We start from the raw sequence: 15,020 nt of genomic DNA, 5'->3' as shown, positions 1-15,020 counted from the left end.
ATGCTATTCTGAATAATTAATTGTCTAATCCCTGCAGAGAGAGAATGTTTGATCACATCACTTCCCTATTTATCTACATGGAGGTCAGAGGTCAAAGCAAACTGTAGCACCCCTGGAAGCCGATGGGTATTCCTGTGCATCATTGCAACCTGAAGCGGGTCACTCTAGATAGTAAAAAAAAAAAAAAAAGCAGAAGAAGCAAGACACAACATTATAGACGTAGGTTTGTAAGGCAGCACTCAGAGCAGCAGAGCATACTCTGACTGCAAAAAGAAGCATTTGTAAATTTAGAGCACTGCCAGAATTCCTCTGCCTAAATTCAGAGCATCAGACTCACTGGTAGCAGACAACGTGGAACAGACGTCTCAAATGAGCAACTATGCTACAACTATGGCAACTGGCATCTCATTAAACGGCTTAAAAGTATAAAACTATGGCTCTTTAGACCAAAACTTGGCCTTCTAACTCACTACTGTGGGGTTTCATCATATTTTGGAGAGACTGTCCAAAAATGTGCCAGCGTTTCTTCTTTCCATTCTCTAATTACAACTTACACCTTTGGGTATTAGTTAATTAAAAATGTTTATGTATTAATACATTTTAGTTTTTGGATATACATTAATTATAAAACTTGTACATTCATTAATATAGGTATATACTGTAAATCCTTTACGAATAATTATTTCTAGATTATGAACTTTATTCATTTATAAGAAACACTTAAACAACAGAAATATTTTTATGCCAAATGTGATAAGGCATCCAAAATTTACACAAATGTTGCACAACAGACAAAGTCTCCCTTCAATAGTGTGTTTATTTAACGTGTTTTTACTTCATGATTGTGCATAACAAAACTGCACGGTGCAGCTGATGGAGAAAATGTAATGACGTGATCCCTGACGAACATATTTCATTGTGCATTTCAACAGTTCTGATGCAGCTGTTGACTGAAACAGTGGAAGCCGTCCTCTGCTTGTCTGCCACATGCTGACAAATTTAATGTGGACGAATAACACCTCTAATGCTCTCAGTGGCTCACTGCGATCCAGAGCCTCGAACTGCACAATTAAATTCAAAAGGAGAGAGGATTAACGTGGATAATATGGCGGGAAATAAATGAAAGAAATGCTGATAAGGTTTCCTATCAGTGCAGGAGAGACAAAACAGAGAAGGCATATTCAGAGAGCCCACATTGGACAGGTGGTGCAGATATGTGATGTGTATAGCTGTGTGGAGCGCTGCAGTGGAGGGAGCTGCAGAAAGCACATGAATCAAAAAAACAAAAACAAAAAACATTTAAATAGGTGAAAAAAAAAAAACGTGATGAAAGAAGTGTGCAGGGGTAAGGAGGGGGGTGGTGGGTGTATCTGCGTCAGAGCTGGAGCCAATGAAGTCAGAGATGGGGCAGGCTCGAGCAGGAGATGCTGTTACTGCCACTCACAGCACCCGCCTGGGCCTCATGTCCTCTACGTCACAGAGCTGGCACAAATTATGCCTGCCTGAACGTTTGTCACACACATGCATGCACACATTCAAACACACACACACACACGGTAAAATGTAATTTATGTGCATTACACATCTATACCGCAGCATTCAATGCCATTTAAATTAGCTCAACAGCAGACACATATTTTATTCCCTTCAAAGTAAAACCACAGTGAAAGATTGTTCTCTAAATTCAGATTTGTGAAAATAAACAAATAAAAAATACAGTCCTGAAAATGAAGGATGACTTTTACAATCTCATAAAGCAACAGTTTTTTTTCTTACATCATCCATTGCACCTTATGCAACATGCGCTAATGCTAATATATTTAAATAGCTGCAGCATACATCCTGATGGCCAAATGTCTTTCTTCTGTCAGTGTCAAAGGATGCATTACTAATAAAGCAGCCGGTCCAGCATTATATAATATGTTCTATTTTTTCTATATATCATTACAGCATTAAATTATGTATATAGGATTAGCTCTGAAGTGCTCCTAAAAAAATTAATTCTTTAAGATTTTCCTCTCAAAAATGCAGATTAATCAAAGCATTTTGTGATAAAATCCATATTAAAATTTTTTAAAAAAGGTCTGATTAAATAAACAGCCTCATTTCTTTCATGAATAAGAAAATTAATTCTCAAAAACATATACTTTTAATTTTTTTTTCTCCCTGACGAACACTGTCCAGTGTTTACACACACACACATGCATCTCTCACACATGCAAATCCTGGTTATTTAGATTAGTGGGCAGTGTTTCTGTTGGCACCACTTCTGACCTAGATTATCACATCCGTAATTCTAGAGGATGATTATGATGATGAGCATGTGGTCAGAGGTCTGTTGAGGAGGGGGGGGGGCAAACAAAACAAACAGTGCTCATTGGCTTTGCTGACGTCACACGGCCATGTAAAATGCTTCACTGTGCAATCTCATAAAAACTGCAGGCAAAACAAGGGGGTCAAATGTGTGTCTTCAGATGTACTTATGATGAAGACACCATGTGCTGAGAACACACCTTTATAAAGCTTTACACAGCTGCAAATATTATTCTATTGTTTCAGCTACAATCTATATTTTCTCTCATCAGTGAAATTTAGCTTTGCGCCACAGCTCTGTTTCTTTTTTATTATACATTTTTTTTAAATTTCATTTATTATATATTTTATTCTTTGCATGCTTCTTATGCTAATGCTTCAAAAAAAGCATGAGCAGTAGCTGCAGCTCATCTGGCAGGAGTCACATCCTATAGGTGATGACGCAGGCAGGAGACATGAGCCATGAGCCATGACCTCATTCGCTCCACATCAAACCATCACCCTGCTCTATACCTCACACACGTCACACACACACACACACACACACACACACACACACGCACTAAAGATGAGCTACAACTGGCTTTACAAAAGACACACACCCTCTTGCGCTCCTTCACACGTTGCTTGATAAACACACATGTGCTGGTCATGCTAACGCTGTCCTGGTCAAACTGAGGCTCTCTAACCACCAAACACTCGTCAGCGCTCACAGCTGAGTGATGTCACACAGCCTGTCACAGTGGATCTCTGCTGACGGTGTACAGTGTATATGAAGCGAGGCGCTCGCCGAACGGCTGTTTGACTCTGGCCCTTGTGCAAGCATTATACACACGGACGCACCAACAGGAAATTATCTTTAACACAACAGCACTGTTTATTTTTACATGTGATCCTTGCTCAGTTTGTAGCCTACTCACCAAGTTTGATTTTTTTCAGTAAAGACAGATTTTTTTTCTATTTCAGTTTTATTTCAACAATAGCTATGAATAAAACAGGTTGTGATTAAAATCTTTAACTAATATATCCCTGGAACAATTGAGTTGCATTGTTATCCAAAAATGTGTTTTCTTGCGCACAATGAAATGTTACTAAGCTTAATTTCTAGCAGTTGTTTTTGTACCTTATGAAAGAAATTAAAAAGAAAAGAAAAAAACAGTGAGAGAGAGAGAGAGAAAGACAGACGGAGAGCTCCATATTGAGCTCAAAGAATTTGGGGAGTGGTGGGGAGAGGGGGGTCGGTAGCTGGCGGCCTGCAGCCCTCATCAGACGCCAAACAAATTCAGTATGAATCATAGGTGAGAAATATGGGTGCTGACGTACAGGCCTGTCAATCTGAGCAGGCCAAGACGTCCAAGCAGCCAGATGTCAGGTCTGCCTGTTTAGTGATAATACATGGACACAATCCATTTATGAACCGAACACACACACACACTTAGCCTTGTCCTTTCCTCACACTTCGTTTTCAAACTATAACAAAACATTCATTGTTTGAATTTTTAAAGAGCTGTAATATGTTTTACTGTATTCTATAATCTAATTGTTCAACTCAATATGTTAGTGATGAGGCTTAACCTTGTTCAGCAGTCAACCATCACTGAAACTGTAAAACGGATAACTAATAACCTGTGTGTGATGTAACAACAATATAATTATATATAAAAATTAATAAATAAATAATTAAAAATATATATATAATATATATATACAGTATATAATAACAGCTCCACTGACAAATAAAGGAGCAAATAAATCAAGAATTTTGTGTCAGGTATCAGCAAGTCTGCAAATAATAATCGGTGAAAGAAGAGAAAAAGGAGAAATATCTTCAATATATATTTTCAATGGTAAAATCCCTGATGCTGCTCGCTGCGTTTCATCTTTATACTTTAGCCCCACCTAGTGTCTGTCTGTCTGTCTGTCTGTCTGTCTGTCTGTCTGTACACAAATGGAAGATCTAACCTTTGGCAGATTAAAGAGAGGTCAAAGATCAGTTAAATGGATATAAAACATGTGGCAAATATGATGATGTGAGGACATTTTGTATTCTTACTATCCTGCACAAACCTTTGTGTGCTCTATACTGTGACCTGCAGTACACAGTGAGACCACTAAGTGGTATTCTTGTACAAGCGCCGTCTACAGCTCAGGCCTCAAAGCCTGAAGCTGTGAGCCGCTGTACGACATTGTCTTCGAGAAAAACGTGGATGAGAGCATGTGCGAGGATACGTGAGTGTTTGAATGTGTGTGAGGCTGTGCGTGTGGTTTACACACTAAAGGCTCTGTGGCGTCATGAGGATGGCAAATGGCCCCTGCGAGCCTCAGTCTCTCAGCATCGAGGGTACAAAGCCAAGCTAAAGAGACACACATGGTGCACCGCTGGAAAGCCATGCCTGCTTATGACGCTGGGCTGCTCCTCTGTTTAATCTATGAGGACAAACCCGTCCACAAGATGTGGAACTATTCTCTCAGTGGTCTGAATTCACTTTTAAGAGAAACTCTAACTGATCTCCTGTCTCATAGGAACAGGGCCTTTTTGTTCCTGTGTGTGGAGGCCATTTTGTAATGTTCTTCTTGACGTTTTGTTAATGAGTTGGGGGTGCCTTCATTGTTACAGTGAAGACGATATATGGCATCCATTTGCTCCAAAGACTTCTGATGCGGGAAAACAAAGTTCACACGGTCAAATCTCCACCACATGAACTTAATCATTCCACTTTTTGTCTCCTTTGGTAACAGTTGTAGTATGTAACAGTACTATTATAAGGGTAATCTATATTCTTTTATGAACAATGTACGTTTGAGTGTCTTTCAGCTCAGCCTTTGATTACAAAACTGTTCCACAACTTTACCCTTTTCTTTTGCCAGCAGTAAACTTCAAAAAAGCTATGACAAACTGGCCAGCAGGCACATTTAAAGACAGGCTGATAGCAGCTCAGGAGCCAGGTATTTCCCCTCAGGAGATGGTGGAGACCAAAATGGAGCAAAAGGGGAAATGTACTAATGGATTTGTAATCACTGAGCTGCCAGAAACATCAGTCCAAATGAACACTGATGTTGCTTTGCATCATCTAAAAACATCTTGTGATAATGTCAGTGTTGTAGGATGTTCCACAGCGCCAAGTAATGCTGCATTAAATCAATCAATTACTATTATAGTTGAGAGTGAATACAGTAGGTTGCCTAACACATGTTTTGACTCTCTTATTTGTATATGACCATATTTCCTCATATTTGCAGTATACTGATGTCCACTGAAGCAGAACAGTCCACACCACAAATAAATTCTCACTTTGGTTGTTATTTTGTTTGGGGTGTCCACACAGCCATATACAATATTACTACAATTTCCACAGTTTGACAGTTTGATCAAACGCCCTTCACCCTGTGTATCCTGTCTTTCAGTGCTGAGTGTTAAAAGCCAAAACAGGGAATCTAAAAAAAACTACAATGTCACTCTCACGAGGAACAAAGACTATTTGAATCAGCAGTGCATTCAGAGATCAAGCTTCATGGCCACCTTTGCATTGGTATCTTACTGTAATGGCAGAGAGCTGGGCATCTGCACGGCTGCTGACTACCTGTAGTGATGGTTGATGGGTGGCTGGGTGGCCCAGGAGTGGCCCTGTAATCGACAGGTCCAGGCTGCACACCAAGAGGCAAGACAAAAAACGCTTTGTGGCCCTGATATGAATCTCAATGCCTCTGTTTCTACACCTCCTCTCCTGGCCTCGCTGTGGATATCTGAGCGAACAAAAACGATCTCCATGAGAAAGTACGGGCTTGAACACTCAGAGGAGACAGTGAATGGAGATGCGACAGCAGCAGCACGGTGGCTGGTCCTAATTTTCAGATTCTGTTCATGATACACAAATACGTCATGTACTGTATCACAAAACCAAATCAGTTTGGTTTCAAGGACATTAGGTTTAAAGGATTCAAGCGCAGTATATCCTCTGGATCCTTCACAAATCAATCATTCATTTTAACGAATGCCAATTATTTCATTCATTTTATCACTTTTTCTATCAATTCTGTTTCAAATCGGCATTTCCTTTAAACGCATACCTGTATTTGTTTCAGAGAGTGTACCAAGCCTGCACCAAAGTGCGCAGGATGGCAGAATCTTGAGTGGGAGGCGTTCAGTGGGTGTGTACCCCCTAAGTAGACACAGATGCCAGGCACAGTCGGGGAAGGAAGCGCCCGGCTCTCCAACCGTGTTAGCCAAGGGAAACTCTCATTTGGGCGTGGGCCCAAAAAGACTTGCAGCCAAAGACTGTGATGCAAACAGGTCACATTTTCAGTGCAAACAAACAATTCCGCAGGCCTGAGGAAGTCATAATGTTTACTGTGAGTCCCGCACTGCACCTTGGAGTTTATAATGAAGTCTTAAAGGATTAGCTCTCTTGAATCAGGAAAAAAAAACTAAAATTCAGCGGTGGCCGTGCAGATTGATGCGATTTGATTTGTTCAGCTTATGAGAAATCTGTTCGTAAGATTTCTGCCTCCAGGAAAACTAATCAGCAGTATAATATAAACTGTAACTGACATATTACATGTGGAGAGATTTCCAAACATTGGCAAATAAAAGCATGCCTTGATATTACTGGAGGTAAATGAACTGATCCAACAAGTCCTCCAACATAAACAACCCTATAGGTTGTTTTTCAATGCTCTGATATGAATCAGAAGTGTGTGCATTACCCTAATACACACACAACTGTACTGAGTGTGGCCTAGCCGACCGTACCTGGTGGTTACTATAATAACAACAGCAACAACTTGCCTCAGGTTTTGGTACCAGAACTATAAGAAATTATTGTAATTTACTTTCTTAACATTAGACAGTCATTGTTGTCGTGGTTACAATAACAACAATGTGTGACTTTGATGAATACTCATGGATAAAAGAATCAACATAAACTGCCGACTTCATGTGGGAATCAAACATTACTCTCCTGTGTCTTATTACTGTGACCTTGTTGCTCTTTATTCTACATCAGTGGGACATTCCTGTTGCTTTTAATTACTACAACCACTAGATGTCACATGGCAACAAGACTTATCTATGGGCAACAACAACCTGCTGCATGCAATGGGAAACTTGGTTTTTCTTTGATGTGTTGTGTAATAATTTTATAATCTATTCTGCTGTTTTTAAGCAAACTGTTCTATTAAACAAATAGGCATGTACCTCTTAGGCAAATAATGCTTAACGTCAGATGATGGTACTTTGAACTGTCTGGATACACATGTGTACGGCATCATCATTGTATAAAAATCTGATCCTATCTTCGGTGGGTGTCCAGTCTCTTGAGACCCCCGTGGTTGAAAGACACTGCACCCTATTCAGCCGAATAGCAAGACTTGGTCTCTGAATCTCTTTGATAATCATTGCTGACTATTGCTGGTTCTTCATTCTAAATTGATATACTCTGTAATACATTCTTTAAATCTCAGTGAGACTTATTGATGTCTTTACTTCCTCACCATAGAGCCTCTAGACTGCACAAATGGCCTATGGGCTTGTTTTCTATAGGAGGACACTGCTCTTCAAAAAGTGAAATTCAACGGAAATGAAACGTTGTACTGAATAAGGTTTCCATATACTAATGGCACTGAATTTCACACTGTGATGCACAGGAAACACCACAAATGTCCAGTCCTCATGTGAGCCGTTTCCATTGCTACAGCACAATTCAAGCAAGCAGGCACGACTCTCTGCTTGAAGGTGATGTTGTTCTTGGCCTTGAACTTACAACTCCTGTCATGTGTTTGCCAGCATAATAGCAGCCACACTGCCAATCGAGTTATTTCAAAAGCTGCCTCTTGAAAAGGAGGAATTGAATTTCAAACGAAAGGATGAGCCGAACCAGTGTTTTCAACTGCAAGACCAGGGACGCAGCAGAAACCAAACCCAGCAGTTGCTTCAGTCTGGTCACGTAAATGCTCTATACGTCACAATGACGGGCATCAAACTGATATCAGTTACGTAAGATCACATACACTTTGAGGAAAGTAAAGTGCAACATTCCTAAGAACTGGGTTGATTTTTGTGGCTTTTGTTTAGTGTCTAGTGATGACGCATATGTAACTATGATCATCCCATGACTGGATTAATACCTCCGCATGCCTGAGGGTGTTTAATGTCAAAGGGATCTAAACTGTAAGTTTGTTTATATAGTGGCCTGTTTTGACAGGTGTTAGTTAAAATAAATATATAATACAATAATAATAAACCTCTTCTAACCAATTTGTACTCTAAGACAGCTGTCAGGCCAGAGGGGTGGCAGTGGGTGCCACGGTTCCTCCCTCTACCAGAGTCCGATCATGGAGAGATTACAGAGCAGGTTGACATGCACTGGACTGAACTTCTCCATGATGTGTCTGTTAATGGTTGGAAAGTCAATCAAATAACCACAAAGGGGCGCAGAACACAAAACAGTGTTGTGTCTCTTTCAGTGGGTGGGAGACCTTTTAAATGTCTGCGTCCTTTGTCTCAGACTCTTTCCATGACTGTTGGCTATTCACTGATGTAGCTTCATAACAGAATATTTTAAGTTCTCCTTTCTCTTGTCAAATGTTTTATTTTATTTCACTGATATTCACAAATGATACATGGAGGGGCAGCTCTGTGCTGGCGAGTTGCCATTTGTAACTACGACATTTAGCAACAGTTTGCTTTTATTTTCTCTGTGCAAATGAAAGAGCTGCTTAATATACTGGGCCACTGGGTGCACACCAGGAACATTCCTATTGTAGATCCGTCCCTGACTGCTCCTCTAAACTCACACAGTGCAACAACAGATTAATTTACAGTGACGACAAAGCTCAAACTTATACAGCGTATAGGCTACATTACAGTCCCTGAACAATGACAGATCTACTACCCACAAAGCTGAGCTCACCCACATTCTTTCCTCTGGTGCCACACTTTACACTGAACTACTGTACACTTCCCTCTGTGGCTGAAAATGAAAGTCTGTTTTGCAGCCAAACCTGATGTTGCACAAATGTGACTCCACTGAGGATTGATGAGAGATTATAAAAAGTAATCCACAGCAGCAAAGAAGATCTCTTTCTAGGGATAAAATATACACATAAAGGAGAGTTGATTGCATGGCAGCAGGGTCTTGACCCTATAAGTTTGATATAGTATAGATAGAGTTGATACAGCAGCTCTACGGCCAAGACTTGAAACCCCAGAAAACTGTGTCCTACTCAGAAAAGCTCTGTGGGAACATCAAAACATAAAGGAATTCATCCCAATGTCCCAATGCATGTAACACACGCAGCAATCCAGCAACAATTCAACTTTCAGACTGTCATTTCTGACCATGATTCCTACCTTGGTCGCTGCTTGCTGCAGGAGATTCCTCAAAGTCCTGGTCGTCAGGACTTTTCCGTTTCTTCGACATTTGCTGCTCCCTATTCCAGTGATGGATCTACCCACCGCTGAATCGATATCTGCTGATAACGTGAGACACCTTCAACCAGCGGGATATACAACACATACAACAGTCTGTGGGGGAGGCGAGAAGAGAAATGCGAATAAATCTCAGTCCCATTCATTCAAATCCTTTCTCTATATGTCATCTTTCCAACGTGCGGTGTGCGCAAAGTTACCATGTGGTGGCCAGCAGAGCATCTGGAGACGCAGCGAGGCATGGAGCTGGAGCCGGACAGCTCCCGATTCCCGCCGTAATCGGACAAGATGTGTCTCCGCGGACAGTCCGGGGTTTATTTCTCTTGACAAATGAGTAGTATTTGCAGCTGAAGTGATTTGTCGATCACGTGCGTCGCGGATTATGCTTGAACACCGCTTAGATGGAAATTACGCACTGGCGGCAACTTGTTGATCCACGTCTTTATGAAAACATTGGTTTTCGTCACTCCGGATGGATTTTGAAAAAAAAAGAGAAAAAAAAATCAATTTAGATTTTCAACGTTGTATGAGGTGTTTTGCTTGAATGGTGCACAGCGACGTCAGACTACAAGTCTAATCAGGCATGGATGACGCACAGCCGACACAACGGGAACTCTTGGGTATCTTGAAGAGTATAGGCCAATGTAAATGGAGATTATCTGGACGTGCTCTGAGTACACCAAAGCATGTGCGGCGACATTTGAGCTGCACACTAAGTTGCGGGTAGAAAATGCTCTCCGGCAACATCTGTGAGGGAAGAGAGGATTCCTCCTCGGCGTAAAACTGGAGACAGTGCACTACAGATGTGGTGTAGGGGGAGAGCGCGGCACAATACCTTCTCTTTCACAACACCATCAGTCCAGCGACGAGTAGAAAAAACTCTATTAGTCAGTGACACTTCTTGCGTAAAACCTCCAAATCCAAGTGCCAGAGAGACATACACCGAACAAACGCGCATTGTGTTATGAGGAGCAGTCTTGGACGGACAGGTTTGCTTTCACTCCAGTGTGCGGGGGCCACAGAGCAACTTGAGAATAAGCTGTGAATAAATGCAGCGGGAGAGTCGTGCTGTTGCGCGTACTATAGAGCAGACAATGACGCCACCGGTCTGGCTTTTACAAATTGCTTGATGGTAGTTTTCCCCTCCGGTCGTCTCAGCTCTGAATGCAAGAGAGAAAGGGAGAGAGAGAGAAAAAAAAATCAGCACTCCTCTTTTCACTAAGGCAACAAAAGGTCTGCACGTGCTTTGGGGAGTTTTAAGAGATGTCCAGTTGGATAAAAGTGCGCAGACCTTCCTCAGATTATCAGTGACTTCTACACTTTCACACATTCATTTTCCTTCCAGGAGAGTCACAGATGGGTGCCTGACACCAGTTGAGCAAAGGCTCCCCCTCAACCGACCACAACTCCCTCCCTCCTCCTCCTCCTCCTCCTCCTCTCTTCATTCTCTCATATGCTGATTTATTTATGAACTCTCCCGGGTCAGGGGATCATATTCCATTTACTACATCTGGTTTAGATTTCCAATGCAGCACCTATACAGTTTCTTCAAAATGTGTCACTTGGATGTCAGGGCCGAATAGTTTTGAAATTAAATAAAAAGAAAAGAGAGAAAAAAATGGTATTTTTTTTGTGCATCCATGCGCACATCCGCGGCGGCTGTCTTTGCAAAGGGCTACAGTTGCATTCAAGTCCGTGACGCTGGTGTTTCGTGGTATTTTCTGAGGGCAAACACGCCTCCCTCTCTCTCACACACTCTCGCTCTCCTCGCCCCCCTCCCCTCTTCCATCCCTCATTCACTGCAGCTACTGACGTCAAGAGTTGCTTGCGTCAATGCTCCCTGCTTTGACAGAGCTTTTTTTTTTCAGTGGGATCATAATGGGATTATTAGGCTTAGAGAAATACCCTGCCTTCGTGGCTTTTTAGATATTTTTGATAGATGTCCCGTCCTCTTTTCTTGCTTTAAATATTATTTATTATGAGAAGAAAAGGACAGGAGACACATAATTAGCACTTACTGTATAACAAATATTGAATTACTGTATATCATTTCACAAAATGATGATGCTATTCCTCCAGTTTTTCTATTGCATTGTAGCCTAATTAGTTACAAAGCTGCATGAATCTAAAAACATATAGAAAGCCCATTTATCTATTAAAAAACATACAGTAGTCTATATGTATGTTTATGGACATGGATTATGGATCTACACAAATATGAATGAATATTTCTATTATGATTATTACTATAGATACATGACAGGTAATCCACTTGATCTGTGTTGATTAATTTGACACTGATGTGTTTTAAGACTCATTTCTTATAACTCTTCAAACACACAAACGGCTGTTTGACTCACACAGTTGCACACACACGAACTGTACAGACAGAGACCTTTTCATCCACTTCGCTGGGTTGACAGTGAGATGCTCAGAGACATTAGTGAATCAGTCAGTTGTGTATTTGATTTAGCGGATTAGTCTGTGCCTTCCTGTCTGTCTGTGGTTGCTGGTTGTATAAGGGAGAGGATGTCATGATGTCCTGATACACTGACCTTCATCTTCTGGGCTGAATGGGCTCTTGTGCTGTTGACTGACCTCAAGTCACTTCGGTCATAATGCCTTCTCAACTCGACTGCTCTACACTTTGTTTCACAGTCTGTGTCTGGATATTCAAACTCCATATGCTCTACGCTTATTGATGTCGCTGAGTTCTCTCTTAAACATCGACTTGTGCTTGTATAGAGTGATAGAAAGGCAAACAGAAACCAAACGAGTGAAAAAATAATACAAATGTCACAATTTCTCTGAGAGGGGAAAGAAAATCTCATTTTTGTTTACTCCCTGGGTGCAGATGAACGTAATGGGAATGTAATTAGCTCTGCAGACATTTAGTTATAGATCAAAGTCCTGGACAGGCTGAAATTTTGATGTGACAACAGAGTCAGATGGAAAGTCAGTGGATCGTCAGAGGTATTGTTAAAAGCCCACAATGCTGGCAGTGATCATCATCAATAACATTTATGCACAGAGACAGAAAACACATGCTGCGTCGTATTGTGATGTTCTGATAGGAAAGAGGCCGGATTGACTGTAAATAACTTGATCGCTTACCCTTCAGGTCATTTAAGGTTCACCAATAGCAACAACACAGACTGATACAGGAAAATCTCCAGCATGATGTCCTTCCTGTGGCAGATGAAACAACACAGCAGTTTACTTCAAAGCAGGAATTGTTCATAATTTATAAGTCATTATTTTATGCATTTTGTCCTGTTTACTACTATAAATAGCCGTATGGTACACAGGACATACAATACAGACGATGCAGTTATTGACTCTGAAAGATGCTTGTGAAACAGAAGCCTGATGGGCGGAGCCCTCGCTGTTAGCAGCAGACAGCTTCTGAAGAATATTCACATTTTTATGAGCACGAGGAAGGAAAGGAATTTCAGTCAAGATAGAGATGGGAAACTGCCCTGATGGGTTCAGAGAGATATTTCCCTGAATTGAGTCTTTCCATCTGAATAGTGCAGGCCACCTGGCCAACAAAGTGCAGAGGACCAGAATGTTGTACTTATGATTGTGTACATGCAGTCTGTGGTGCAATACCAAATAAAGCAACAAGAAGGATGGATCCAATGGCTGTAGTAGTATTAGAGAAAGTATTAAAATCAACTGCCAGAGTTTAGTTTTAGAAGTGAATCCTTTTTGCCTTTTATTGTTCAGATGATTCAAAGGTGTTGTGTCATCTTCACAGATGCTGGAATAAATACATCTTCTTAAATTATCTAGTTGTAAAGTTTTGCTATTGCTAAATAAACAGTCAGCATTAACAGCTGTTTACTCACCAGTCTAGAAGAAATTATTTGCGTTCAGCATCAAACTTCATTCCTTTCCTTAAGGGCTGTTTCAAGAGGTGGAAAGCAACACCAGTGCTAACTCTTGTCTCCGTCATGTCTTTTCTTCTACTGTTAGCAGGTCGCTCCGGCCCGTGTCGTCGTTTTAATAGTTGTCCTGTAATCGCAACAACATCCAAACAGAGAAGACTTACAAATAGCCACTTGAAGCTAAATACTGAAGGCGTGAATAAAACTGATGGGGTGAACTTTGTTTTTAACTATTGAGCACAAAGAAAGAGCCTGTGTAGAGGGAATGACCTCCCAAACTGGTTCCAAAAATTCTAACCAAATGCATCCCAAATGGGGCTAGTGGTTTAATGAGAGTGTTGGTTTAATGAGAATGGTTTTACAAGTGTGAGTTCAGTGCACAATACATCTGGTAAGGAGGTAAACAAACAGGATATTTTCCCAAAAATTAACCATTTAGGTGCATCTCAGTTATACTCTGATGATATATTTAATTTACATTATATATAGGGGGGGGGGGGTTAAGGTTAGGGTTGCCATACCACAATTGAGGTGAATTATGTATTTCTGTATGAGGGACTGTTTTGTTCCAGACAAAGGTTGATAGAGGACTAAATTTACCTATGGAGCTAAAGACAAATTTTGTTAAAATGAGCATTCAAACAGGTAAAGGAGTTTAGGATTTACACTCGTCTTGATGGTGCTGATCCTATCACTCAGAGAAAGGGGTGGCAAGCCACAATATCTAAAGTCCTGGCTAAATATAATCTATCTAGTAGGGAGAGATAAAATCAAAAGAGTATAACAGCAAATCATCAGCATAAAGTGATACTTCTAATCCAGGATACACATTTTGGGCCAGATAATCCCACTCCACCCAATCAAAAGCTTTCCCATCTTGAAATGATAATAAAAATCTGTGGTGTGTCAGATGGAGAGGGATTATAAAGGATTTTTAGAAGGCATCCAATGAATATCCATTCTTGATGAAGCCTATTTGGTCTGCTGAAAGAACTGAGGGGAGGTTTACCACAAAACATTGTGCAAAGAGTTTTGCAAGCAACTTTTCTAACAATCACTTAACTTTGCTATGGGACTGTGGTTGGTATGTGCTACACTGACAAGTTTTTATGTTTCTTCATGGGAGGGAAATAGCTCTTTTGCTCACAGATGGAGGGAGAGAATTTCAGGAAAATGATTTCTCGAAGTCAGAGAGGCGAGTGTTTCTGAGAATACCTGATCTACGCTGGGAATGTCAAGAGGATGAAAAAGCTTTTCCAGGCCAGATGCATCTCCTGAAGTTTCTGAAGGGCCGAATCTGGAAAAGTATAGGGATAAAACCAAGAATGTATTTTTGAAATGGCACTTTAGACCAAATTTATTAATTGTTTCAGGTATCTACTAACACTGTC

At 40.8% G+C, this 15,020-nt stretch overlaps 1 protein-coding gene across 4 annotated transcripts in view; it reads right to left on the bottom strand.

The window, feature by feature from the left end:
- The window catches only part of pde10a (phosphodiesterase 10A), a 57,083-nt gene extending 45,914 nt beyond the window's left edge, over positions 1–11,169 (bottom strand). For 2 of the 4 annotated variants that reach the window (XM_085800410.1, XM_085800412.1), the window contains exons 1-2: positions 9,940–11,169; positions 9,662–9,835 (exon numbers count right to left, since the gene is read on the bottom strand). In XM_085800410.1, the coding sequence (XP_085656536.1) occupies positions 9,662–9,731 (70 nt within the window). In that variant the 5' untranslated portion in view covers positions 9,732–9,835; positions 9,940–11,169. Of the gene's footprint in view, positions 1–9,661; positions 9,897–9,939 lie in introns of those variants that run through there. The other 2 variants (XM_085800411.1, XM_085800414.1) reach the window with 2 other exon arrangements.
- Positions 11,170–15,020: the final 3,851 nt, after the last annotated feature.

Source organism: Trachurus japonicus, chromosome 15, assembly GCF_045865225.1.
Source record: "Trachurus japonicus isolate A0001 chromosome 15, Traja_1.0".
NCBI classification, from domain to species: domain Eukaryota; kingdom Metazoa; phylum Chordata; class Actinopteri; order Carangiformes; family Carangidae; genus Trachurus; species Trachurus japonicus.
This window is presented reverse-complemented; position numbering and strand designations above follow the sequence as displayed.